Source organism: Ochlerotatus camptorhynchus, unplaced genomic scaffold, assembly GCF_037179485.1.
Source record: "Ochlerotatus camptorhynchus isolate MF236.1 unplaced genomic scaffold, CSIRO-AGI_Acam_v1.1 ptg000002l, whole genome shotgun sequence".
NCBI classification, from domain to species: Eukaryota; Metazoa; Arthropoda; class Insecta; order Diptera; family Culicidae; genus Ochlerotatus; species Ochlerotatus camptorhynchus.
The window spans coordinates 1,666,735-1,692,980 of record NW_027040494.1 but is presented as its reverse complement, the minus strand read 5'-3'; the positions used below and the strand labels follow the sequence as shown (position 1 = coordinate 1,692,980).

Here is a 26,246-nt window from a genome sequence, read left to right as displayed (position 1 = left end):
TTCCAATTATCAAAGGATAACATTTTATTCCTTGTTACTTTTTATGACTTGATAATAGTGACAAGACTCGGGTAGTGACCACCGCAGTTATGCATTTCTATATTGTATATTTGAAATCAAAAATATTGTTTGTGTTCATAGATTTCACATAATCCTTTTCCCTTTGTCCTTCTCCTCAGTGCTCATGTCCCAACCAGGGCGTCACAATATCAGCTTCAATCGACCAAATAGATGCGACGAAGAGACTGCTGGCTTTCTTTTTCTGTTAAAGTCGAACAGCTTCGCAGCATTCTAGAACCTCAGTCGGCGTGCACAAACAAATGTTCAATCGCTTGTCTCTCTTTCTCCCGTCGCTCCATTGGTCTTCCTTTCAAGCTTCGTCGAAATGGATGAGCGAAAGAACGCTCGAGTTTGATAGTTTTCTCTTTCATGAAACACATCAACAGAGGTTTCATGACGTATATGACGGAAAATGAAATAACACATTTAAAGCATTTCTCACGTCAAAACACTTGAAGATTACACGTCATATTTCTAATTTATCTTCCATCCATATATTTATCTAAAAAAAATGATCGAAAACGGGACCTAACGCATTTTAAACAAATTGAAAGAGCGGTGATAGAGTGTTCGTGAAAGGGGATTGAAAGCCATAATGAAGTTCGTTTAACTAGAAAATCGACGTTAGTTACATTGAAAGCTATGAGCAAAGCAACGACGAGAAGTTCCACAGCCAGCCTTTCCTTCTAAGCGTCCTTCTTTTTTATTTTCGTTTCTTGCTGATAGTCTAGCTAGGCGTTATAGAAATGAAGCGTCGAACACGTATGTATGAGAGAAACAAAACACGAGTTCATTTTAGAGCTTCGAAATTGTAGAGCCCTGGTCCCAACCGTCAGAAGAAAATGGAGCATCACTTAACTTTTCTAGCATTGATGCTTCCAACGACCAACCAAAATCGGAACGTACGGTACGAGATGACCATGTTTAATCTTCGATTAAAACAGGCCCGATGTTTTCTGAATCATCTTGCCCCTTAAATGCTGCACAGTAGGCCTGGCCGTTTTGATAAGTGTGACGCATCTTCGATGTGAAATATATATCGAATAGACAAGAAAAATGATGTAGGTATATATATAATTTTCCAGGATGCTTTCAAGAACTGGCTGTGTTGGTGTTAGATTAGATTAGATTAGAAATAAGAAAATAACCCAATCCTTCTGCGTGAGAGCCCTAGCAGGAACTGCTACCATAGAGGTAACTCTAAGACCATAAGGTCCCAAAGAAACGAGCTCAACTTTTTGGCTCAGCTCTGGTACTATCTTCGGTCCCAAGCTAATCGACTCACCCCTCGAAACATAGGAAAATCCACTAGGCCCTCATTTTATCTGTCAAACTTTCATAGCGAATCAAAACAAACATACAGGGTGCGTGACGAATTTTTGCAGTAAATGGCATATTTGAGAAAAATACACCAGTTAGTTATTCTAGCAATGAATTTTGTGCGATTTATTTTCTTTCACAACATATGGAAGTTGTAAGTAAATTTATTCAAAAAAATTGCCTTCCCTTTCGACGACTGTAGTTAGACGCTTCCGGAAACTGCAGTATGCACGTTTTAAAATGTTTCGATCCATAGATGTCATCACTGCCTTGATTTTAGCTTTTAGCGACTTTAAGTGTGGTGTGAGGGGTTCTATTGGTATCCCGTTGGACGACGCCCTATACAAAATAATCCAACGGATTGATATCGGGACTGCTTGGGGGCCAAATTTCTTCCTCCCAAATTTACGAAATATTTTCCGTAAGCCATTTCTGTGCTTTATTAGCAGTATGAGCATGTGCTCCGTCTTATCACTTTCCCAAGCCTTTTTTAATATTATACACTGTTCTTTCAGACACATTTACCGACCGAATTATTTCTTTCATGCATACTCCGGTGCGCAACAAAGCGACAACGGCTGACAGATTGCTCTCTTGTTTCGACATCTTTACGTTTACTCAACATTGTTTGTTTAATTCTTACACCTAACAGTATAAGCTATCCAGTGCTGCCAAATATATCTAAATCATGATGCACAAGCATGAGCAATTACTATTTGAAATTTACTGCAAAAATTCGTCTCGCACCCTGTAGTTAAGAATTTCGACTAGAATGGGGTACGTTAATCGATTTGCTTGGGACCAATAGGCAGTTAAGTAGTGAGCCAATTTAAAATTGTTAGTTTCCACCGGTTGATTGTACTGCGATTTGTAAATTTTCCAGGATCCAGAAAATTCACAGAAAATTATCAATTTTGTTTCTCATTTCGCGATACGCTAAATTCTGGAATAATTGTAAGCTTTAAATCTCGGAAACTAGATCCCCATTTCACTTGAAATTGCTACTGTTAGGTAAGGTGGAAGAAAAGTTCGTTTTGAGTTTCAAAAAAGTTGCGGTAATACCTACCTAAGTAAAAGAAATTTAAAGATTTTCATTATCAACGAAACCAGTTTGACCCAGATTTCGTAGTTTAGTTATCAATATAAATACATATATTAAAAAAATATAGTGACGCAAATTAATCTAATTTCATTCCATAAATGCCTCGTGTTCAATAACCACTGCATGCATAGCTCATAAAAATCATTCAAGCATAAAACCGCCACACTTCTGTCTAGCCGAGTCTTCGAAGTAAATTGAAAAACTAAACTCAATCCACAACTGCATTCTACCCTGAAACCACACATCAGTGCAGGTCCAACGCTCGAAACTATAACAATCAACCTGGCTATGGCGGTCATTTTAACGATCAACGGTCAATTGTACCACGGTGAGTTTATTGAAACACCTAAAGATTCTATTTGTGATTGCCTTTTTCATTGCGTCAAACTCAAGTCACCCCAGACATCATCCCGATCGACACCACACTGAACTCATTTATTCGAAACCATGCCCACCTGACCGGAACCAAGTTTATGTGTCTCGAAGGGAGCTGCGGTGTTTGTACGGTGAATGTGGCAGGAATCCATCCCGTCTCGAGGGAGTTAACGTCGTTTGCTGTGAACTCTGTGAGTAGATTTTGCGGTTGGGATAGAACAATTTATTTAATTGCTAATTGATCTTATTAGTGCTTGATGCCGGTGTACTCCTGCCATGGAATGGATATAACGACGATCGAGGGAATTGGATCGAAAGTCGAGGGATACCATCCTATTCAGCAACGACTTGCACGCTTCAATGGAACTCAGTGCGGTGGATGCTCTCCGGGAATGGTAATGAACATGTACGGACTGATGGAATCCTCGAAGGGCCAGTTAACCATGGAGGAGATTGAGAAGTCCTTTGCGGGGAATGTGTGCCGCTGCACCGGATATCGTCCGATAATGGATGCGATGAAGTCGTTTGCAACCGATGCCTGCAGTGCGTTGGTTGACAAGTGTCGAGATATTGAAGATTTGGGGGAAAATTGCAGCAGAAGCCGAAAATGTCAAGTCAAGTGCGCTAGAAGTGTGGAGAAGAAAGCACAGCACTTGTATTTTGAGGAAGAGAAAGAGTGGCATAAAGTTTATAGTGTTGATGAAGTGTTTGGAATTTTGAAAGCTATCGGTTGTAAACCTTATAGTTTGGTAGCTGGCTGTACCGGACAGGGAGTGTACCGTGATAGTGAGGATCTTAAAGTTCTTATAGACATAAATTCAATTGAAGAATTACATTCATACTGGATAGGAAGAGATTTGATCGTCGGAGCGAATGTTTCGCTTACTGAATTCACTGGAATTCTGAATGAAGCAGCACGGAGTGAGGCAAAATTTAAATACTGCGAACAACTGGCTAAGCACGTGGCCTTGATTGGTCAGGTGTCCATGAGAAATGTAGGAACGATTGCTGGAAATCTATGTTTAAAAAACAAACATCGAGGATTTAATTCCGATTTACATGTGATTTTGGCAGCAGTTGGAGCTCGGCTGACTATCAGTATAACATAATTTAGAATTTAATCGTATCGCCTTTTGACAATTATGCATTAATTTCAGCTAATTTAGATGGGTCAATCGATACCGTTAGCCCAGAGCAGTTTGTCAGGATGCATATGGACAAAAAAATGATCCTGAATATAACTTTTCCACCTATGCATGCAGATAATTATGCCTTCCGTTCATATCGTGTTGAACCGCGAGCTCAGAATGGGCGGCCCTACATCAATGGAGCATTTCTCGTACGATGGTGCGGCAGACAGCAAACCATCGAGTCAGCTGCCGTTTGTTTTGGTGGAATCAACCCAACCGTAACGTTGTTCGCTTTCAATGGTACGGTTTAGTTCCCGAAGGTCAGTTCTAATTGCATATTTTCATTTCATTCTAGTTTACTCACGCGATCGAAACGGAAAAGGCGCTATGCGGGAAAAATCCCTTCAACAATGACACACTCCAGAAAGCTCTAGCTGCCTTGGAATTGGATTTGAAACCTGTCTGGGACCCTTCCCAGGCTGATCCAGACTACCGTAAACAAACCGCAATAGGAATCTTTTATAAATTCATTCTGAGCATAGCTCCCAGGAAAGTGGTTGATCCAAAATATAAATCAGGAGCAACCAGCTTGGAACATCCACTATCAAGTGGATCACAATCCTACAAAACGTTCCCCCAAAATTGGCCTCTGACCAAAAACATCCCAAAACTTGAAGCATTTGCTCAAACTGCGGGTGAGGCAGCGTACATCAACGATATGCCCACAATGGCACATGAATTATTTGCAGCTTTTGTAGTAGCTACCAAGCCACGCACCTTTATCAAACAGATTGATGTAACAGAAGCCTTGAAGATACCGGGAGTTGTTCAATTTCTATCGGCGAGAAACATCCCTGGCAATAACAACTTCATGCCTTCGGTGATCAATGTTAATCATTACTTCCCGTATGGCGAAGAACCGGAGGAAATTTTCTGCACCGGAAAGGTACTCTTCCACGGACAACCAGTTGGAGTCATCTTGGCTGAATCCTTCCAATTGGCAAATCGTGCTTCCAAACTGGTCTGCATAGAATATTCAGAACAAGATGGGCCCATCTTACCAACTCTTCAACACGTACTCCAATCAAACGCCACTGATCGCATTGCTCCGGTGGGTTCACCCCAGACGGGCCCTAACTACGAAACATCCAGCGGAGGATATTACAGAATTTCTGGTCAAGTTTCGCTTGAAGGGCAGTACCACTACACTTTGGAAACCCAAACCTGCATTTGCGTTCCCAAAGAGGACGGCATGGATGTGTATTGCGCAACGCAAGACATCGACCACGCTCAGGTTACAATCGCCGGAGTTCTTAAGCTACCGCAAAGCAAGATCAACGTAATGTGTCGACGAATAGGAGGTGCATTCGGATCGAAAATCACTCGAAGCTCGCAGGTAGCTGGTGCATGTGCTCTTGCAGCCTACATAACTCAGCGCCCAGTTCGTTTTTGGCTTACAATGGAATCCAATATGGGTTCCTTCGGCAAGCGGAAGGGTAGCGTGAACAACTACGAAGTGTCAATACGAGGCGATGGCAAGATAGCAAAATTAACCAATACCTTTATTTATGACTGTGGAGCTCACTTCAGTGAACCTAATGCACCATTCTATAAGGCATATTTTCCAAACAGCTATGACAATTCAGCATGGAAGTTAATTCCAATGAAAGCTCGCACTGATGCACCCACAAACATTTGGTGTCGATCTCCGGGAGCCGCCGAAGCGGTTGCAACTATTGAAACCATAATGGAACACATCGCTTTTGAAAGAGGTCTTGATCCTCTGGAAGTTCGAATGGTTAATTTTGAAAAGAACAGTACACTTCGGGATCTGTTACCACAATTTAGGAAAGACGTAGACTTCGATAATCGTAAGAAGTCAATCGAAACCTTCAACGAAACCAATCGATGGAAGAAGCGAGGTATCTCGATCGTACCCTTGACATTTCCAATCGAATTTATGGGTGGCATGAAGGCTTGGGTTTCCGTTCACCACCTCGACGGATCGGTTTCCATTTGTCACGGTGGGGTCGAAATGGGTCAAGGGTTGAACACTAAAATGACCCAGATTGCTGCACACATCTTAGCGATTCCCATGGAAAAGATTGCAATAAAACCTCACAACACATTAGTGTCAGCCAATTCCTTCATGACTGCTGGGAGTTTTTCCAGCGATCAAGTCGGTCATGCTGTAATGAATGCCTGTCAGATTCTGGTTGATCGTATGAAACCTATTAGAGATGCGAATCCTAGTGCTTCCTGGGAGGTGTTGGTGAGCACATGCTTCACTTTGAACGTCAATCTTACTGCTTCGTATTGGTCAACCGAAAAAGAAGTCAAAAACTATAAAGTTTATGCCTTGGGATGTAGTGAGATTGAGCTGGACGTTCTTACCGGGAATATTCGAATTGCTCGAGTGGATATTCTCGAAGATACCGGTGAAAGTTTGAGCCCGGGTGTAGATATAGGTCAAATCGAAGGAGCGTTCATCATGGGCACAGGGTACTATTTCAACGAATCACTTCAGTATGACCCAGAAACGGGGGCTCTGTTGAACAGTAGAGCACTGTCATACAAGCCTCCAGGTCCGAAAGACATCCCAACAGATTTCCGCATAAAATTGCTGCAAAGTAGAGCGACTAGCCCAGCCGGAGTGTTGCGTTCTAAGGCTACTGGAGAACCAGCCTTTTCTGTAGCAGTTTCTGCCGTGTTCGCATTACGACAGGCACTCATGTCAGCTCGGAAGGATGCTGATTTGAGAACCGAATGGATTCCGTTGGGTATGATTTAGCCTATGTTTGAAATATCTTGAATTGAATCATTTTGGAACATTTCTTTTGTAACAGGACAACCAGCAACACCTGATCGTATTCTTCATCTAGCTGGAAATTCAACAGAACAGTATCTTCTCTCAAAATGTGCAGAAGCAATAAAGTAATTATGCAGAAATATTTCATGGTAGCTGATAATAAATTTATTAATAATAAGACCCGCTAAATAAACCATCAATGTCAACCTAACACTTTGTGTATATCTGGTACACATTGCTGTTATATCACTTAATATTTTTATTTTTATTAATTACGTCCTCTTTCCCCTTTATCAGATCTTTTGTCCGCTCGGTCACTCGCATTCACTCTACGAGGAGTGTCCGACATTCAGGAATCTTCCTGGGGTGCCCCTGCGATACTGATCAGAATATGAAATGAAGCAATACAATATATTTCACCTTAATTATTACTATCCCTTTTGTTGGACAGCTCGACTTCTCGTATTCATTCTAGAGGTGGATAAAACCCATCCAGCTCACTAAAGGGAGTCGATTCTTTTGAACAGCTCTTCAGTTCACATTCAAATTATAGAAATTATGACACAAATTCAAAATCGGTAAATTAATTAATGGTAGAGAACATTACTGTGAACAACTTTGCTGAAGACTATAACTTTTGAGCTCTTACACGGGAAAAAAAGAGTTCCCATATTCGTGAACCACAGCCGTGAACCATAGTTCACGGTGTATATTTGAGAAAATTTTGTTCTGGATAGTTGGCCGTGATTTTTAGTTCACGGTCCGTTCCCGTTTTCGGGAACGGATTTTTTTCCGAGTATGACTGCTGAGATATAAAGGTTTTCTTGTGGAGAAATAGTTAAAATCAGTTTTGTATCTGTAACTTTTTCTAAAATATTTTTACATTTTTGGCATATTCTACAAAAATGTAAGAAATATCAAATAACATATCTTTTTAGAAGACTGCAAATTGCTATCATTAATATTTGAAAAGTTATTTACATTTTTTGGATGAAAATTACCCAACTTCCAACACCAAAAACTTCTAAACGGGCAAAAACAAGCAGGCCATTCTTTTAACGATTGAAAGTACAATAAAATACAATAAAGTGGTGAAGAAACCAGACCGCCCCTTAACCGAAATACTTGCATTGAAACTTGTCACTTTTCAGAATTTTAAATGGTGATTTTGTGAAACCACGGGACTTTTTTTTATAATCCATTTATTTGTAAAGGCTCAAATGCGGTGGCTTTGCGGAGCCAAATTAATTTAAATGTAATTTTTTATAATTTGTTTTACAACTAAAGCTAGTAGAATGGGGGCCGAATACTCGCGGTTTACTCGAGATTAATAAATATACATTTATTTAGAAGATTGGAAGGGGACAAAGGGAAAGGGATATTGGTAAATATTTTTTTTTTGCTTCTTTCGACGGATGAGTGTCACTGCACTGTATTGGCGGGCATGTGCTTTGGATATCGAAGCATTGAAAGCACATCTGAAATGATACAAGAGGGGACTTGGGTTGGGATAGTGATGAGAGAATTAAAACACAAAACACTGCTACATACACAAATCAGCACTTTTTAAAAATACGTAAATTAATCTCATAACATCGAGATCACGGCAAGCCAGAACGTCTCTAATTGGTGTATAAGGTTGTTTCCCTCGGGCCCTGAGGGATTCAATTAGTTCGGATCTCGCCACATGATGTGAGGTGCAGGACCAGACAACATGCTCGATGTCGTGATGGCCGTTTCCACAGGCACACAAACTGCTGTCTACAAGCCCTATGCGGTAGAGGTGTGCGTTTAACGAGTAGTGATTGGAAATGAGCCTGGACATTACCCGGATAAAATCGCGATCCACGTCCAATCCCTTGAACCAGGGTTTGATCGACACCTGTGGGAGGATCGAATGTAACCATCTTCCCAGTTCACCATCATTCCACTTTTATTGCCAGTTGATGAGGACTTGCTGACGAGCAATTGTGAAAAAATCATTGTAGACGATTTGTCGCTCGTAAATATCGCCTTCCATAGCGCCCACCTTAGCCAGCGAGTCTGCTTTCTCATTGCCCGGGATAGAGATGAGAAGGGACCCATACTAAGGTGATGATATGTGAGCTGTTTGATAAAGCACTCAGTGACGATCGTATTTCGTTCAGGAAATACGTCGAGTGCTTCATCGGCCTCATAGAACGCATAGCCTCCAGAGAACTTAGACTATCCGAAAAAGTGAAATAAAGATCAGGGGGACGTGAGGAGATCTGCTCTAACGCATACAATATAGCTGTTAGTTCCGCAACGTATACCGAACATGGTTTTTGAAGCTGATATGAGGCGCCATGGAGATCATTGTATACACCAAAACCAGTGGAAGTATTTATTGTGGACCCATCAGTGAAAAATCTCTTCTCGGCATTGACGTGGCGGTATTTATTCGCGAATATGGATGATACAATCAGGGGGCGATGGGGCTCTGGTATTTCTTGAATTTCCTCCCTCATTGTGAGATCGAATCTTACGGAATAACAACTGAAATCGTGGGATACTTCATTGGTATTGAACGGTGAGGGGCTAATTTCCAGAGTCATGTACTCGTAGTACAAGCTCATGAAACGTGTTTGAGGATTTCGCTCAAGCAGCTTCTCAAAATTCTCGATCACCAACGGGTTCATGACTTCACAGCGGATAAGGAACTGAAACGACAATTCCGCGAACCGATCTAATAAGGGAAGTACGCCCGCAAGTACTTCCAGACTCATTGTATGCGTCGAATGCATACAACCTAGTGCGATTCGTATACAACGATATTGAATCCGTTGCAGCTTCAAGATGTGGGTGTTCGCCGCCGATTGGAAGCAAAAGCTACAATACTCCAAAACCGATAGAATGGTGGTTTTGTAAAGTCTTATCAGATCTTCCGGATAGGCTCCCCACGAAGTGCCGGTGATACAACGAAGAAAATTGATTCTTTGTTGGCACCTCTGACTCAGATACGCAACGTGTTTTTCCCAAGTGCATTTGGAATCGAACCAGACATCTAAATACTTGAAAGACATGCTGTGAGTGAATGTTTTACCCATAAGTTGAAGCTGCCACTGTGCTGGATAAAGCTTCCTAAAAAAAACAACCATCTCAGTTTTCTCCGGAGAGAATTCGATACCCAGATTCATTGCCCATGTAGACAAATTATCCAAGGTATCTTGCAATGGTCCTTGCAGGTCCGGTGCTGTTGGTTCAACCACGGAAACCACGCCGTCATCTGCAAGCTGCCTTAGCGTGCAATTTTCGGCAAGACAATCGTCAATGTCTTTAACATAGAAGCTGTACAGAAGGGGACTTAGACATGAGCCCTGAGGGAGGCCCATGTAGCTAATTCGTGAAATTGCCGAGTTGCCATGTAAGAAGCTCATTTGTTTCCCGGACAATAAATTGTACAAGAAATTATTGATAGTTGGTGAAAGCCCACTGGTATGGAGTTTGTCCGAAAGGATGTCGATGCAAACAGAATCAAAAGCCCCTTTAATGTCCAAGAAAACTGAACCCGTCTGCTGTTTTTCAGCGTAGGCTAATTGGATTTCAGTTGAAAGCAACGCAAGGCAGTCATTCGTTCGGTTGCCCCTTCGAAATCCAAATTGCGTATCTGAGAGTAAGCTATTCGCCTCGACCCACTTGTCCAAACGAAAAAGAATCATTTTCTCCAACAATTTCCGAATGCACGACAGCATCGCAATGGGACGGTACGAGTTATGATCCGACGCGGGTTTACCGGGTTTCTGAATGGCTATAACTCTCACTTGTCTCCAATCGTCCGGAACAACGTTGTGCTCCAGGAATTGATTGAACAAAGTATTCGTAGGAACCGTGCTTACAAAGTTGTTTAAACGCAGCTGACTTCTCATTATTCGCGTTGGTGCATTCCTTGTCCCACCACACTGGGAGGACGTTTACGAATGGAAGCACCAGGCACTGGCTTCGTTTGAGCTTGAAGCGCGCAATCCACGATGAGGCAAGATAAGAAGGAGTACTCATCCAGAGGAGAGAAAACGTCGATCAAGTCTGAGCCGCCACGGACCGCGTTCGCGTATTTTTCCCAATCGATGTTTCTCGTGAGATCGTATGCGATGTTGATTGGATGTTGCGAAGATGAGCCATTAGAGATCGAGATTTTGATGGGCAAATGATCACTACCATAGGGGTCTTGGATTACCTCCCACATGCAATCCAATGATAGTGAGTTCGAACAAAGTGACAAATCCAATCTGCTCTCTTTTGCTTTTGCGATTGTCATCGTACAGCTCTCCCAAGCCTGTACCATGGGAATTAAAATCTCCTAAGATCAAACGCGGCTCAGGTAACACTGAGCAGATGTCCGATAAAGCTCGATGAGAAACAGCCGTTCTCGGAGGGATGTATAGCGAGGCAATACTGAGGCTTTTACCTCGAATAGTCACCTGGCATGCGACAATTTCAACACCCGACATTGCAGGAAGGACAATTCTGTAAAAAGAGTGACGTTTGTCGATCCCCAAGAGCACACCCCCATAGGAGTCTACACGATCGAGACGGACAATGTTAAAGCTGAGAAGAGAAAGATCGATGTCTGGAGAAAGCCATGTTTCGCAGAGAGCAAAAGAATCACAATTCAGGTTGCTTAGCAAGAATTTGAACACGTCTAGCTTCGGAAACATGCTTCTACAATTCCATTATAGGAGAGATACCGTATCGTTTTTTGGAAAATTATCCATCGAAGGATACGATCGAAGCAACGAGCGGCCACTTGGAAGCTAGTTGCTTCAGAAGAGGTTTCACGATTGGAAGCATCATATCAATGATGTTCCTTAGAGGGTCAGAGATGTTAAGCAAATCGAGAATGCTGTTCACTATTCCAGACAACGTGAACATGGCGTTACGCTGTTCTGGCTGTGAAACTGGGATATCTGGGGTTTTAGATGTTCCCGGAAGCTGCGGAAATGCTTTGTCGTAATCGACAGGCTTGAAACCCGGTGGAACGGGTTTCGGGACATTTCCACGGCCTCTTGATTTATCCAAGGGGGCTTGGAAGTCAGTACTAGTGCTGTTTTTAGTTTTCTGCAAACCATTCCTGGCTCGCTTCCTAGAAGGACCTTGGAAAACAAAATGACTTCGGTCATTGTCCCCGGCATCAGTGTCGTCCTCATCAACTGGGAGAAGGTTGAAAGGGTTATTGTCGTTTTTTTTCCGGAGTGATTCTGGGAAGAGGATTAAAAGCCTTCAAGATCTCTGCAAAGGAACTCTGAGCCTTCAGTGACCGTTTAAGTTTTTCCCCATGTTGCTTGTACTTAGGGCAATCTGCGAGAGGATGCGGAGATGCCAAACAATAAACACATTTGGGAGGAGTACTACAAGCACCCTCCGCATGCTTCTCGCCGCACAGATCGCAGCGTGGCTTGTTGCCGCAGAAGGCAACAACGTGGCTTAATTTTTAACACTTTATGCAGTTCATCACCCTCGGTAAAAACAACCGCACAGGAAGTCGAACCCTTGCAATCCTAACGTAATCTGGCAGTGCCGATCCGGAGAAGGTCACCCGAAACGAGTCTGATAGCAAGTAGGTTTTTTTTCGTCCCATACAGGGCCGCTGACTGCATTTGAATGCAGTCGAGAATTTTTACTTCATGAAGGGTGGGGTTCTTGAAGACACCAACCTTCCTCTTCAGGAAGTCGTCGCTGGTCACACTCAACTCGGTGACCACTCCATCGATTTCCACGTCATGACATGGGATATAAACACGATACTCTGACGTAAAGAGCTCGCAGGCAACAATCTAGTTTGCCTGCTTACGACTAGCAACAGTGACGCGCAGTTTGTCTGGCCACACCTTCAAAACGTCGGTCACGGACGAGAAACGATTGAAAAGATCCTTTTCGATCCGGTTAACATTTAGAGCTTTTTGCTTGGGCCGGAAGAAAACAACCCATGGACCTTTCGAGGCGTCTGGGTATGCCTTGTGGCGGGGGCAGCTTGCATTAGTTTTACAGGGATAGGCGGTGTTGGCGGAGACGGTTTAGTCGGTGTTGGGGGTGACGGGTTAGGTGGGATAGAGAGATACGGTGTGGGTGGTGAGAGGGGAGAAGGTGGGGACGGTAAAGGCTTAACCTTTGGGATGGTTCCGGTATTCTTTTTTGCAATACGGGATTTCATTTCTACATCGGACTGCTCATCGTCAGTGGGAACGGCAGAAAGGGAAGCCCCCTCGCCATCACTACTACTATCCATTGCGTGGCAACTCAATGACTTTTTTCAGTGTAGGCATGAAAAATATTGAAATATTGAGACTCTTGTGAAACCTACCACTCAACCGGATTTCACTCATAAGCTCCAAATGAAAGGTACACCAAAAAGGATATTGAAGACGTATTCAATTCCTGGGGGTGCGACACATCTCAAATCTCAATTTTAGATGGTCGGAAAATCTCACGTTAGCGAATCAATCGACGAAAAATCTTGTTTCAACTCTTGCATCTAAATCGATCTATTCACATCGCTCTCCAACTATTTGAAGGAAATCTTAAAAATCTTCATCAATCTTCGTTCTATCACTAAGCTTGGGCGCAGCGAAGCGAAAATTTTACTGCATCTTAGATAGAGTCGCACCCCTCGTTCAATCCTAATGTGAATGATATAGAAAATTTAATTTTAATGTTATGTTTAATTGGCAGAGTATGAAAAAAATTATGTTCTTATTTCATAATTTTTTCTTTTATCTTATTTAGAGAATAACTTATATATATATTATTTCTTAACATTGTCAAACAAAGTAATTTTTTTTGATGCTCCGTTGAATTAGAATTTTTTTGGCTTCAATTTGATTATCGGCAATCGGCTGAAAACTGTGAATTTTTTGAGCACCAGATATCGTTTTTGCGTGGTGAAAAAATCTTCCAGTTCTTCTGACATTTTTTTTGTATTGCTCAGTAGATATATAACAGAAATTCAATTTTGTGATGCTTTTCTCTGTTTGTTTAACTGCCCAGTCGTAGAGCTCTCGTGGGGTTGTAATAGTAATTCCGTATGCTTGGGCAAGGCTTGCTCTTTTTGCCATTCGTTTTAAAGTTCCACCAATAGCATCACAGGGACCTTTGCAATGAGATGTTGCAAAGAAATGCCAATCTGTTTCAATTTGTGCATTGATTTGATGTGAAAAAATCTGTTCTTATAATGAGCAGCTGCTCCATCTGACATAAATGTAATTTTGGAGAAATCTATTGATATTTTCAAGAATTCTATCAGTTTTGAAATGAACAATTGAACTGCTATTGTATCATGGGCTAATACCTCTGATATTATTATAAAACTAAAAGGGTGAAGAGTTGCCTGAGCGTTATTCCAATGGTAACCCTGAGCAGCGTTCTGAATAATAAATGAATAGTTCTCAGAGAAATCGCAAATTACAATTAATTCCTCTTCTTTCAGAGAATCTTTTTTGTTCCTTATAAATAAAGACTGTTTTTTACAAAAAATAAGTCATGAGTGATTAACTTATCAATTTTATCTACGAAGCACGTGGCAAACTCATCTGCAGGCTTCATAATTTTCTCCAAGTTACAACGACCCGTAGTTAGCCACTGTTGAAAAATTGCATCTTCTTTACCACTTTCTTCTAATAGTGCAGCAAGTTCGTCTGCAACTTCTTCATTGGTGGCACATTTCTTGCAAGCTTGAAAATAGCACTCTGTCGTCCTAATAGAAAAATTACAAAGCAGTTTATCCATTATTTCTTCCTGGGATACGATTCCTAAACTATTTAGCATTAATTCTACATTTTCGTGGATTGTGCACACACATACGTTAGGAGTACCTTAACCATCAAGTAGCTTACAATGTTTAGGTCTCAACATTGTAAATAAGGTGAAGCCAATTTTTAATACTCGCATACGTTTCTTCAAATATTGTATATGCCTCTTTGAGAGACATCATAAGAAGTCGCTTCTGAACCCGTTCTTTTAGGCCATTTCGGAGTTCAGACACGTAATCGTTAATTCTAGGCATTGGCCTGCTTATATCATTACTATCAAAGAAGTCTATAACAGTATTTTTGTCTAATTCACTGATTCCGTGTCTACTTCGTGCACTAGTGGTACAAAGAATACTTTGATCTTTCACTATTTTTTTTTTCATTTGTCTTACCATATATACCGGTGCATTGAACTCTTCTACGATTTTATTCATTGACCAAGAGTGCGGTAACACTGATAAAACTTTTATCTGCCCATTTCTATCATCAGGAGATTAATTAAACTTATGTTTTAATTGTGTTACCATTTCGTCGAATGCTTCTGGTTTACTGATGTCTGTTGGATCCATATTAAAAAATTTCTGTCGTACTGCTTGTGTGATGTTTGCTGATTTTGCTACACGGTCATCCATGGTCCTCATGTTCCTTAATGAAATTGGTGAAACATTCAATGTGTGAACGATGCTATTGAATATTTCCACATAATATGGTACCTGTAACTGGTCCGCTGATGCAATTGATTCTAATGATGGAATTAAGGGGAAGTTCACCGCTTCGAAAAAAATAATTACGTTTTGATTTTTCTAAAAATATTGAAAAAAAAGTATCAAAAATCTAAAATAATCACATTTTTTTCTAATTTTTAAAGAAAATTCACGTGCAAAAACATGTTTTATAAGTCATTATGGCAGAAAGTTGGACTCAAAAAACCACAAAACATCAACTTTTCGGTTTTTCTGAGAGTCCAATTTTTTTTCATGATGGGATAGAAAATTTTTTTTTGCATGTAATTTTTGACAAAAATCTAAGGAAGAAGTTGATGTTTTGTGGTTTTTTGAGTCCAACTTTATGCCATAATGACTTATAAAACATGTTTTTGCACGTGAATTTTCTTTAAAAAATTAGAAAAAATGTGATTTTTTTAGATTTTTGATACTTTTTTTCAATATTTTTAGAAAAATCAAAACGTAATTATTTTTTTCGAAGCGGTGAACTTCCCCTTAACGGTACTTCTGTAAGACAAGAGAAGTAAAACATGAATTAATAAGTGTGCAAGGTTTAAACAAGTATTTTTTTAGCCTACAAATAAAAAAGGTGTAATTTTAAATTATCGATCTGAGTATTCTTATCTGGTATATCATCAGGTTGGTGGCCACTTTTTGATGGTTGTTCATCACTTGTTGGTAGTTCATACCCACTTGTGGATGGTTGTGGATCGCAAAGATCCGAGCGCGGTTTTTTTTATGTATATCTATTGTGCTGATCCAATGCACGGCATGACTCACAAATGCGCATCTGTACATTCACTTGGTAAGTATATCCCTTCTTCTTTCTTCTTATTCGCATTTCAAGCTTTTGCTTAGCGCATATTAGCTTATTGCGTGCTCTCAACTTAGTGTTCTAAATGCACTTCCACAGTTATTAATTGAGAGCTTTCGATGCCAATACCAATGCATGAATTTGTATATTGTGTGGCAAGCACAATGATACTCTATGCCCAGGGAAGTCGAGAAAATTTCCAACCCGAAAGATTCCCTCGACCGGACCGGGAATCGAACCCGCCGCCTCCGGCTTGGTAATACCGTGCCTTTACTGACTAGGCTATGAGACCCCCTAATATCCCATAGATTGCATTTTTTGAATTAATGTTGGTGTTAAGTAACGTAGTTTGTTTCGGATGCACTTGGGATTCGAAATACCAGCACATCGTACCTTTTTTGTAACTACATCTTAAACGGGAAATAATATATATTTTCTAGGTACATTTTGTGACATTGAAACTGGTTTTCTCACTCGTTAAAAATATCTTGTTTGCGATTTATGTGATTTGATATATCGACACCCATATTTACCATAACATGTTCCGTCCATATCTCCGAAACTAGTTGACCCTTCCTTAATATTCAAAAGCTTTATAAAATATCATTTTATTTTTCATTTGGAGTTTAACTCAATCTTATTTAGTGGTAGACGTGAAACACGTCTTTCAAAATTATTAAATTTGTCGTACTGTAACCTATCAAATATGTTACATTATTTTTGTAAATAGTTTCTTTTAGTTTTTACCGAGTAGCTTAGTTAAAATGAAAATTGAATTGAACTGATTAAAACAAAATTGAATTTGAAATCGAATTCCACGAAAATATCCACTTCCTGAACATCCCTATTCCCACCCTTAATGCACCTTCCGTCAAAAGTTACCACAAAGCACAGCCACAGTTGACTACCACGATTATCGTCGGTGTGGTAGACGATCAACACCATCACACCGAGGCCGATAAAAAGGTCTGTCACCGTGGGACAACTCTCTAATAGGTGAACGAAGAACACCGTTGCGAGGTTCAGTCGCACGTAGTGCTAAAGTTAGTATTTTTTTATAGTGAACAAATCAAGTGAGATTTCCCGCGTGCCGTCGCTCGAAGAGGAACTTCCGACGCGGCCATTGTTTAAGTGCCGGTGTGCCCTCCAAACCTGCGAGTGTAGAGATCCGATCCAGAGATGCAGCTAGTGAACGCCTCCAGTGGTCCGCTCGTACCTTATTCCCGGCTGGTGATCGAACCCCGTCGTCTGGACCGTTTTGTGAAGACCGCCGAGTTTTGAAGCACGCAGCGAGGAAGGAGGAATCGTCCGGCAAAACCAAAACACTAGGCCGATGTCAGCCAGCCAAACGACGCCTCAAATCGGTAATGTGCCAGTAACCCTTGATTCCTTCATTTTCCCAATTTTTCCCAAAATTTAACGCCTAAAACATGAAAAACACGAATACACTATGTTAAACTAAGCTATTTTTGTATTATGGAATTATTTAACCACGCTATTCCCTATTTCCTCCATCTCTTTTGTTGGATCCACCTTGCTTTTTTTTAAAAAAGGAAGTATTTCCACCAATTTCTTCCTGGAGCCCTTCAAACGACCCTGAATCTCCAGACAAAGCCTGGAGAGGGACAAAAGTAGTCCCCATACAAAAGAAATCTAACAGTACCCATCCTGAAAAAAAATTATAGATTTTATTCAGTGCGAACACGAAAAAGTTTTTGTTGAATAATTTTTTTCCTTTGAAAGTGCCCATCTCGGGATGTATCAACAAGTTGTAGATAAATGGTATGCCTATCTTTAGAAAAAAATTCAGATGAAAAAAATGGCATTTTTGAAAAATTTCATTTTTAAGTTTTAAAAATAATTTTTTTCAGTGTAGAAAAAAAGGCTTTAATTATTATTAATATATAATAAAATTAATATATTTTTTTACAAAAACTCATTTATTTCTCTACAAATCATCCTTTGGCAACATTTTTGTAGGACTTGACATTATTGAGTTATAATTTTTTGAAGAAAATTATGACAAAAAAGTTCTGCCATTTCCAAAAGTTGGTCTAGATTTTTTTAAAGATAATAAGTATGCAAAGTTGCTTAAGTAGACGAAATCTATACACTTACAAAAGTTTCATTGACATCTGAGAGGGTGGTGCCTGTGGTGGTTCAGTCTTTATAGAAGGATCAAAACAGCTAGGGTTGATGTCCCTAACATTGGGCCCATCAAAAGAAAGCAGTTTAACAATGTTTCACTAGCAACCATTTGTGTTTTTCCATGCGACACATTGTTCTACGAAAAATTTAAGAACAAGAGATTTTAATCGATGTGCACAATCTTTAGATCCATAGGCCAACATTAGAGCCATTTCCCGTATATAGTTTCTTGACCAGACGTTTCGATCCCGTAGCTGTAACCAGTTCAATTTTGTTTGCAAATCTGGTTAAGATGATTAAACTAAATTATCCTAAAGATAGATCGTCCAGATTAAAACTTTGTAGGGGTAAGATGTGAGACCATCATCATCACCATCATTAGCTATGTACTAACCATCATTCCTTTAGTTTCACTAACTCACTATTGGAAAATAGGTAATGGTAACAATTCAATGTGATTTAGAGCAGGACAAACAAATGATATGTTCCAAGCCATCCTACCCAACCAATCAACTAAATTTTAGCCTTAGGCTTATTTAAATTAAATATAATTAGAAACTGCAATCGGTTCGAGCAAGCTTCTACTCATGTGCAAGTTCACTGAAGCATAACATAAGCTATGACCATAAACCCATTTTCTCCCTTCAACTGCCCGGCATTCCATTGATGGCGATGCATTGTGAACTTCTTGCGCCAGTTTGAAAATAACGTTCTGCAAAGTGTGTTCATTTCTGATAGATTTCCCACGATGGACATCGAATTCAGCATTAACGGGGAATTGTTCAAAAGTAAGAATATGCTCTGGGAATATGGAACACTCTTTTGACTAATTGCTTTCTCTTTACTACAGTTAATCCTAAGGAGGTACCCATCGAAACTTCTCTGAATACCTTCATCCGAGATTATGCCCAGTTTAAAGGAACCAAATTTATGTGTCTGGAAGGAGGTTGTGGTGCTTGTACAGTTAACGTCACGAGTGTTCATCCCGTGACCAAAGAAATCAAGACATTGGCGGTCAATTCGGTAAGTTTGAATAGCAAAATGAATAAAAAATAAGGATCCATCAAACATTCCGTTTCTTCAGTGTCTTCTACCAGTGTATGCCTGTCACGGACGTGACATCCTTACCGTTGAAGGCATTGGTAACAAGAAGATTGGATATCATCCTATCCAAAAACGACTTGCCCAATTCAATGGCTCACAATGTGGGTACTGCTCTGGAGGAATGGTGATGAGCATGTTCAGTTTAATGGAGGCTAACGATGGATCAGTGACCATGCGGGATGTGGAGGATGCATTCGATGGGAATGTTTGCCGATGTACCGGTTATCGACCAATCTTGGATGCATTCAAAAGCTTCGCCACGGACGCCAGCAAGAGTGTGACGAAGTTGAGCCGAGATATTGAAGATCTTGGAACAGATTTAAGTAGTTCGAGGAGAGCTTGTAATGGGATTTGCAGTAACTCGAAGAGAAGCGAAAAATTGATTCGCAGTATCTGCGGAGATGGGCGGCAGTGGTTCAAAGTGTATAAGATATCTGAAATATTCGAAATTTTCAATACGATTGGGAATCGACCGTACATGTTGGTAGCAGGCAACACTGCCCATGGAGTTTATCGAAGAAGTGATAAGTTGGAGGTTTTCATTGATATCAATTCCGTGGAAGAACTTCATCAACACAAGATTGGGATGGATCTTACTGTTGGAGGTAGCAGTACTCTTCATGAGTTTATAGAGACAATGGAGCAAGCAACGCTTGGGAACATAAGGTTCCAGTACATGAAAAGAGTAATCAAACATGTAAGGCTAATAGCCAACCATCTTGTGAGAAATGCTGGAACACTGGCTGGCAATCTTATGATCAAGTCTCAACATCCTGATTTTCCATCAGATATTTTTCTTCTGCTAGAAACTATCGGAGCTAGGTTAAACATATGTAGGTAAAGCTTCACATTTAGCTATAATAATAACGATAAAGCTCTCTTTCTCGACAGTAACCGAAGGCCTACCGATCAACGTATCTCCAAGAGAATTGCTCATGTTAGATATGTTCAAAAAAGTTGTCCAAAACGTGGATCTTCCGTCACTCGATCCCACGCAGTGTGTTTTTCGATCGTTCAAGGTAATGCCTGTTACCCGAAACAATCGTGCTTACGTAAATGCTGGCTTTCTGCTGAAGTTCTGTAGATCAAGTGAGGTTGTAGAGTCAGCAACGATTTGTTTCGGTGGGATAAATCCATCCTTCGTTCATGCCTCGAAAACTGAGGATTTCCTCATTGGAAAGCCACTCTTTACCAACGAAACTCTTAACGGAGCGCTTCAAACACTTTCCGACGAACTCGAGCCGGATTGGGTGCTACCAGATGCCTCACCAGAGTATCGGAAGCGTTTGGCTCAATCTCTGTTCTACAAGTTTCTGCTTAGCATTGCTTCCGAGAGCTCCATCGTTCTGAATGCTCGTTTTAAGAGCGGAGGAACAGTTCTGGAACGACCACTGTCCTCCGGTAAGCAGAGCTACGACACATATCCCAGCAAGTGGCCTCTCACACAGTACACGCCTAAGCTGGAGGGATTGGCCCAAACATCAGGAGAAGCTGAGTATGTCAATGATGTCCCTAAAATGCCGAACGAATTGCATGCCGCCTTCGTACTGGCAACAGAGATTCAATCCCGAATTGTGAAGATTGACGCTACGAAAGCGCTGGTATAATCGTGATATGGATTTGTTGAAACATTTGTTAACGTGGTTATTTTCAGAGTCTGGAAGGAGTTGTAGCATTCTTTTCAGCTAAGAATATTCCAGGCATCAACAACTTTACGTCCCTTGAGTTGGGCTTTAGTGAAATTGAAGAAATTTTCTGCAGTGGAGAGGTAGCGTTCCATGGACAGCCAGTAGGAGTAGTGGTAGCAGAAACCTTTGAATTGGCCAATCATGCAGCTCAATTGGTAGACGTGTGCTATGAAAGGATTGGTAAGTTGTTCAGAATGTAATTATCATAATGGTTTCAATCCGCAATTTTCCGTAGCCAATGAAATGGTTTACATAACCCCAAAAGAAGTTCTTGAGGCCAGATCGGACAACCGAATCATCAACCAAAACTTTGATCGACATGGAAAAGATTACAGAACTGCTTCCGAAGGACCTATCAAGATCAAAGATCAGATGGAACTTGGAGGACAGTACCATTACTCTATGGAAACGCAGACCTGCTTCTGCGTTCCTATTGAAGACGGTATGGACATCTATGCTTCTACGCAAAGTACGAACTTCATGTTGGCAGCTGTTTCGCAAGCATTGAACGTTCTGGAAAACAGTTTGAACATCAGTGTTCGCCGCGTTGGTGGGGCCTACGGCGCAAAATTGTCGCGATCTTCTCAAATTGCATGTGCCTGTGCGGTGGCTGCACATCTGCTGCAACGACCCGTACGAATGCTACTGAAATTGGAGACCAACATGTCCGCCATCGGGAAACGATCTGGAACATTTTCCGAATATCAAGTTAACGTGGATCGGAATGGTAAAATCAACAGATTATCGAATACGTACACTCAAGATGGTGGAGCCGTTTTGAATGAACCGTTGGCTTTCCTCACAAGTGACTATTTCAAAAATTGCTATCGAACCGATACATGGAGCTTGATTGGTAATATGGCACGAACCTATGTAGCCACGAATACCTTCTGCCGCGCTCCAGGAACCATGGAGGGTATTTCGATGGTAGAGAACATCATGGAGCACATTGCACATGTCACAGGAAAGGATCCCCTAGACGTTCGCATGATGAACATTTCCAAACAAAATAAGATGTACGAATTACTGCCGAAGTTTCGTAAGGACGTAGATTTTGATGAACGTCGCAAGACCGTGGACATGTTCAACATACAAAATCGTTGGCGCAAGCGCGGTATTTCTATCATCCCCATGGAGTACCCGATGGAGTATTCTGGTACGCTAAATGCCTTGGTTTCCATCTATCATATCGACGGATCCATAGCGATTACTCATGGGGCAATTGAAATGGGACAAGGTGTCAACACAAAGGTAGCTCAAGTAGCTGCTCACATTCTGGGCATTCCGTTGTCAAAGATATCTGTCAAACCCAGCACCACGTTGACATCTCCAAACTGTGCCCCATCAGTTAACAGCAGGACTAGCGAGAATGCTGCATTTGTAAGTAACTGACTAAATATTCACAAATCACATAAGTAATTCTTGAAATAACAGGCTGTGAAGAGATGCTGCGAAATGCTTCTGGATCGCCTGCGTCCTATCCGACAAGCTAACCGTTTCGCATCCTGGGAAGAAGTCATCAACCGGGCGTTCATAACCAATATCGATCTTTCAGCTACTTACTTCTATGAGCCATCCGATCTGAAGGCCTATATCATCTGGGGCTTGACTTGTGCCGAAGTCGAAGTGGATGTCCTTACCGGGAACGTTCAAGTTTCCCGTGTCGATATCCTGGAAGATGTTGGCGAAAGTATGAGTCCCGGAATCGATATCGGCCAAATTGAGGGTGCGTTTATAATGGGTTTGGGATATTATCTGACAGAAGCACTCGTGTACGACCCATCCAATGGAGCACTGGTGAACAATCGCACCTGGAACTACAAGGTACCCGGGGCGCACGATATTCCGATCGATTTTCGCATTCAGTTTCTTAAGGGCAGTTCCAATCAGTACGGGGTGTTGCGGTCCAAGGCAGTTGGAGAACCGGCGCTCAGTATGAGTCCGGTATTGACGTATGCGTTGAGGTATGCACTGCGGTCGGCGCGGAAAGATGCTGGGTTACCGGATGATTGGATTCCAATTGGTAGGTACCTTGGAACTACGAGTTAAATATAAATTGAAAATGTTGATTTCTCCTTTAAGGATCTGGAACTACACCGGAGAAAATATTTTTTATGGCTGGAAACTCCATTGAACAATACAAACTTGACTAGGCATTGCTTGTAAACGTTTGATTTATTTAATAAAACTATTGCGCACAATCAGTTTTGAAAGTGATCTTTCGTATGTGAAAAAGTGATCTTTCGTATGGTTAAGATACATAACAATCCCCTTGTTCTATTGTAGATTTTCCCCATTCCCCATTATATTGCTTAAATAATAAATTCTATGGTTATTTTATCGTTGTGGACAACACGATTTATTATAAATATAATAATGTATATTGTATGGTTATAATACATTTCATTGTATCCCTATGTCTGTTTGTTTTACCGGTTGTGCTAAATGTTGCAAAGCAACGCATATTAAAATAAGCAAATTCACAAACATCTCGTCTTAGGATGGCATTTTGCTATCAAACTTGTTTGGAACATTTATCTTAGAGCGGTAGAAGACGCAATTGTGACTGTCTCAAAGAGGAGTTATGAGGAAATGGGAGAGTTGCTATGTTGTCGTCGATTTAAGCTAATCCCTGGATATATTTTAATTTTTTAGTACTGATTTATCTAAATATGGCCGGCTCATATAAGGTTTAAGCTGTATTAAACGAAACTCTCAATCCGAAACATCGCTGCATCTTTTTTTTTATTCTGGTCGAATTCTGGTCCCCTAGGCTGAACATCATTAGGCCTAATTTTGATAAAATGGAAAATTGCGAATTTTTCCAGACGTATGTCTGAGAAGGTATATTGGATACATAACAAAGACTCGAATTTTAATTATGTGAAGAATTTGCAGTTTACAAAAATATCAAAATTGTAATATTCTTGGTAAGAACGATAATTTGGAACTAGGAAAAATTCGGACTTTCTATCTTTAATTATTATTTAGATCTCACTCTTAGAAATATCCGCATGGGAGGTCGAATTTCGAACGCCTTTGGATACGGTTGTGTTTTAAGTTCGTTCTCTGTTTTGTGCGTGCATTCGCTTTCATAGTTTTCGGCTGCATTTGCCGAATTAATGCTGGCACTTTGCCTCCCGGACGGTTATACGTGTGTGAGTGGTGGTTTTCTCGCTTTCCGAGAAGTTTTAGAATCAAGAAAGAAAACACGATTCATCATGTTTGCAAAATTACAAGCATCAGAAGATTTGGCGCTATCTGCGTGGTTTGATTTTTTCTCCCGGACAAGAAATTTGTGGCTTCGCGAGTGAAAATTTGAATTTCAGTTTATTTACGAGGTGATGAGAACGGCGCTGATCTATTGTTAGGGTTTTGCAATGTGCATTGCTTTTGTGCACGGTTCAAGCTTTAGTTGGCGGCGGTGGCTCTTCTTGACCTTCTACCCCCGGAGTAGTTAGTGTGAATAAGGGCGTCTATGTGATGTTTTGCTGTACCTGTTGTGGATAACTAGTGCATCCTGTTCCCTTAACTTGTTGAGGACACCCTGTCTTGGCTCAAAAGTTACCCTTTTTGAAGTACTAGTCTTCACAACATAAAGGGCACCATTACATAGCATGAGATTTGATCAAATTATTCGCAGTTCTACTTGTCCAACGCCCCCGGCTGGGTGAGGGATAGAGGATGACACACACACACACACACACACACACACACACACACACACACACACACACACACACACACACACACACACACACACACGCACACACACACACACACACACACACACACACACACACACACACACACACACACACACACACACACACACACACACACACACACACACACACACACAGGGCTACAAATGGTGAGTTGACAACCTAGCTCTGGTTCTCACAAGTTCCTACCTCACGCCTCCCCGTGGTGTAGCCTGGGCAATGTTGTCCTTCTGACAATAGCAAAGTGAGGGGGTGCGACGCGAACACTGGCGCGGTAACCATAACACGGCGATAGAGGAAATGCTTCGTCAACCCGCAGGAGTGCCAACCGGCACATTAGGATCGACGCCAGTAAGATCCTTATTACGGCATACTGGATACGGCATGGAACTATGGACACGACACGGCACAATGGATTGGATACCACGCTACAGGGCTGACAGTCGTGCTATTCTGCTCCCTAAGTAAAGAAGGGTGACACCTTCTTGAAATGGCGAGTGGGCTAATAGTGCGGCTGCCCCCGTCCCGGTAAAACCTTGGCAGGCCTCCGGATACGTTCAAAACTCGTCACCAATTGGTGATTGGTGAGTAGTAGGCTCAGATGTAACATTCCTGACTTACGCCGATCTGGCTCTGAACACGGCCCCCATGAAGGACCGTGTCAACCCTAGCATGGCCTCCCTGCTTGCATAGATAACCATGGGATCACGATAGGAGACTACATACAACGAGTGGAGATAGCGGCCCGAAGGGGGGACCCATCAGAATGGATAAAATTGGAGAAAAAAATAAAAATGAAGAAAAAGAAAAAACCAAAAAAAATATGAAGAACGACGGCAATACGCCAGACAGTGAAAACGGAGGAGCAAACGTGTTCGCAAGGAGTGGGATATTGCAGAGATCACCAGTGTCGAACCTGGGGGTCACTGCGAGTTCCAGCAGCAGCAGTAAGTTTCAAGAAGAGCAGCCAGGCGTTGGGCTAAGCCAGATATTCACACCAATATCCAGTAGTAGCAAATCCCAAGAACTGCAGCTCGGGAGAACCAAAATGACGGAGGTCAGGAGGAAGATCGATGATCTCTATGTGTTCGTGAAGGATAAAAACAACGTACACAAAGAGATCAAGCAACTTGTGACCGGTATCAAATCCGGCATAACAGTGGCAGATCGGGAATGTCAAGAGTGGAGAAAAAGGGCCGAAAATGCCGAAAAGGCTCTGCTGGAGGCCAAGGAGAGCATAAGACTGGCTCAAGCACATGAGACTCCGAAGGGACCCACAAATCCACGTCCTGAAAAGAGAGATAGGGACACGCCAGGAGATGAGGAGGAGCCCAAAAAACGCAGGGACGACGAGGAAGGCATCAAGGAGATGGGAGAAAATGGTGCGTGGCGTAAAGTCGAGAACCAGAAGGAGAGGAAGAAAAAACAGAAGGAAGATGAAGTGAGGAAGAAGGAAGAGGAAGCGAGGAGGAAGGAAGAAGAA

General features: G+C 41.4%; 2 protein-coding genes across 2 annotated transcripts; both read left to right on the top strand.

Moving 5' to 3' along the window:
- The first annotated feature begins 2,770 nt into the window (after positions 1–2,770).
- On the top strand, positions 2,771–6,925 carry LOC135717607 (uncharacterized). Its single transcript, XM_065239763.1, has 6 exons — positions 2,771–2,810; positions 2,876–3,048; positions 3,109–3,955; positions 4,015–4,265; positions 4,343–6,767; positions 6,834–6,925. The coding sequence occupies exons 1-6, from the start codon at positions 2,771–2,773 to the stop codon at positions 6,923–6,925; spliced, it is 3,828 nt and encodes a 1,275-aa protein (XP_065095835.1).
- A 12,069-nt stretch (positions 6,926–18,994) lies between these two features.
- On the top strand, positions 18,995–23,191 carry LOC135699546 (xanthine dehydrogenase/oxidase-like). Its single transcript, XM_065219856.1, has 8 exons — positions 18,995–19,034; positions 19,097–19,269; positions 19,331–20,183; positions 20,242–20,951; positions 21,005–21,218; positions 21,274–22,418; positions 22,473–23,061; positions 23,121–23,191. The coding sequence occupies exons 1-8, from the start codon at positions 18,995–18,997 to the stop codon at positions 23,189–23,191; spliced, it is 3,795 nt and encodes a 1,264-aa protein (XP_065075928.1).
- Positions 23,192–26,246: the final 3,055 nt, after the last annotated feature.

Coding starts and splice junctions, on each gene's coding strand:
- LOC135699546 (XM_065219856.1), top strand. CDS start 18,995: ATGGACATCGAATTCAGCATTAACGGGGAATTGTTCAAAA. Junction 20,952..21,004: donor TTGACGCTACGAAAGCGCTG/GTATAATCGTGA, acceptor GGTTATTTTCAG/AGTCTGGAAGGAGTTGTAGC. Junction 22,419..22,472: donor CTAGCGAGAATGCTGCATTT/GTAAGTAACTGA, acceptor TTGAAATAACAG/GCTGTGAAGAGATGCTGCGA.
- LOC135717607 (XM_065239763.1), top strand. CDS start 2,771: ATGGCGGTCATTTTAACGATCAACGGTCAATTGTACCACG. Junction 3,049..3,108: donor CGTCGTTTGCTGTGAACTCT/GTGAGTAGATTT, acceptor TGATCTTATTAG/TGCTTGATGCCGGTGTACTC. Junction 3,956..4,014: donor TGGAGCTCGGCTGACTATCA/GTATAACATAAT, acceptor CATTAATTTCAG/CTAATTTAGATGGGTCAATC.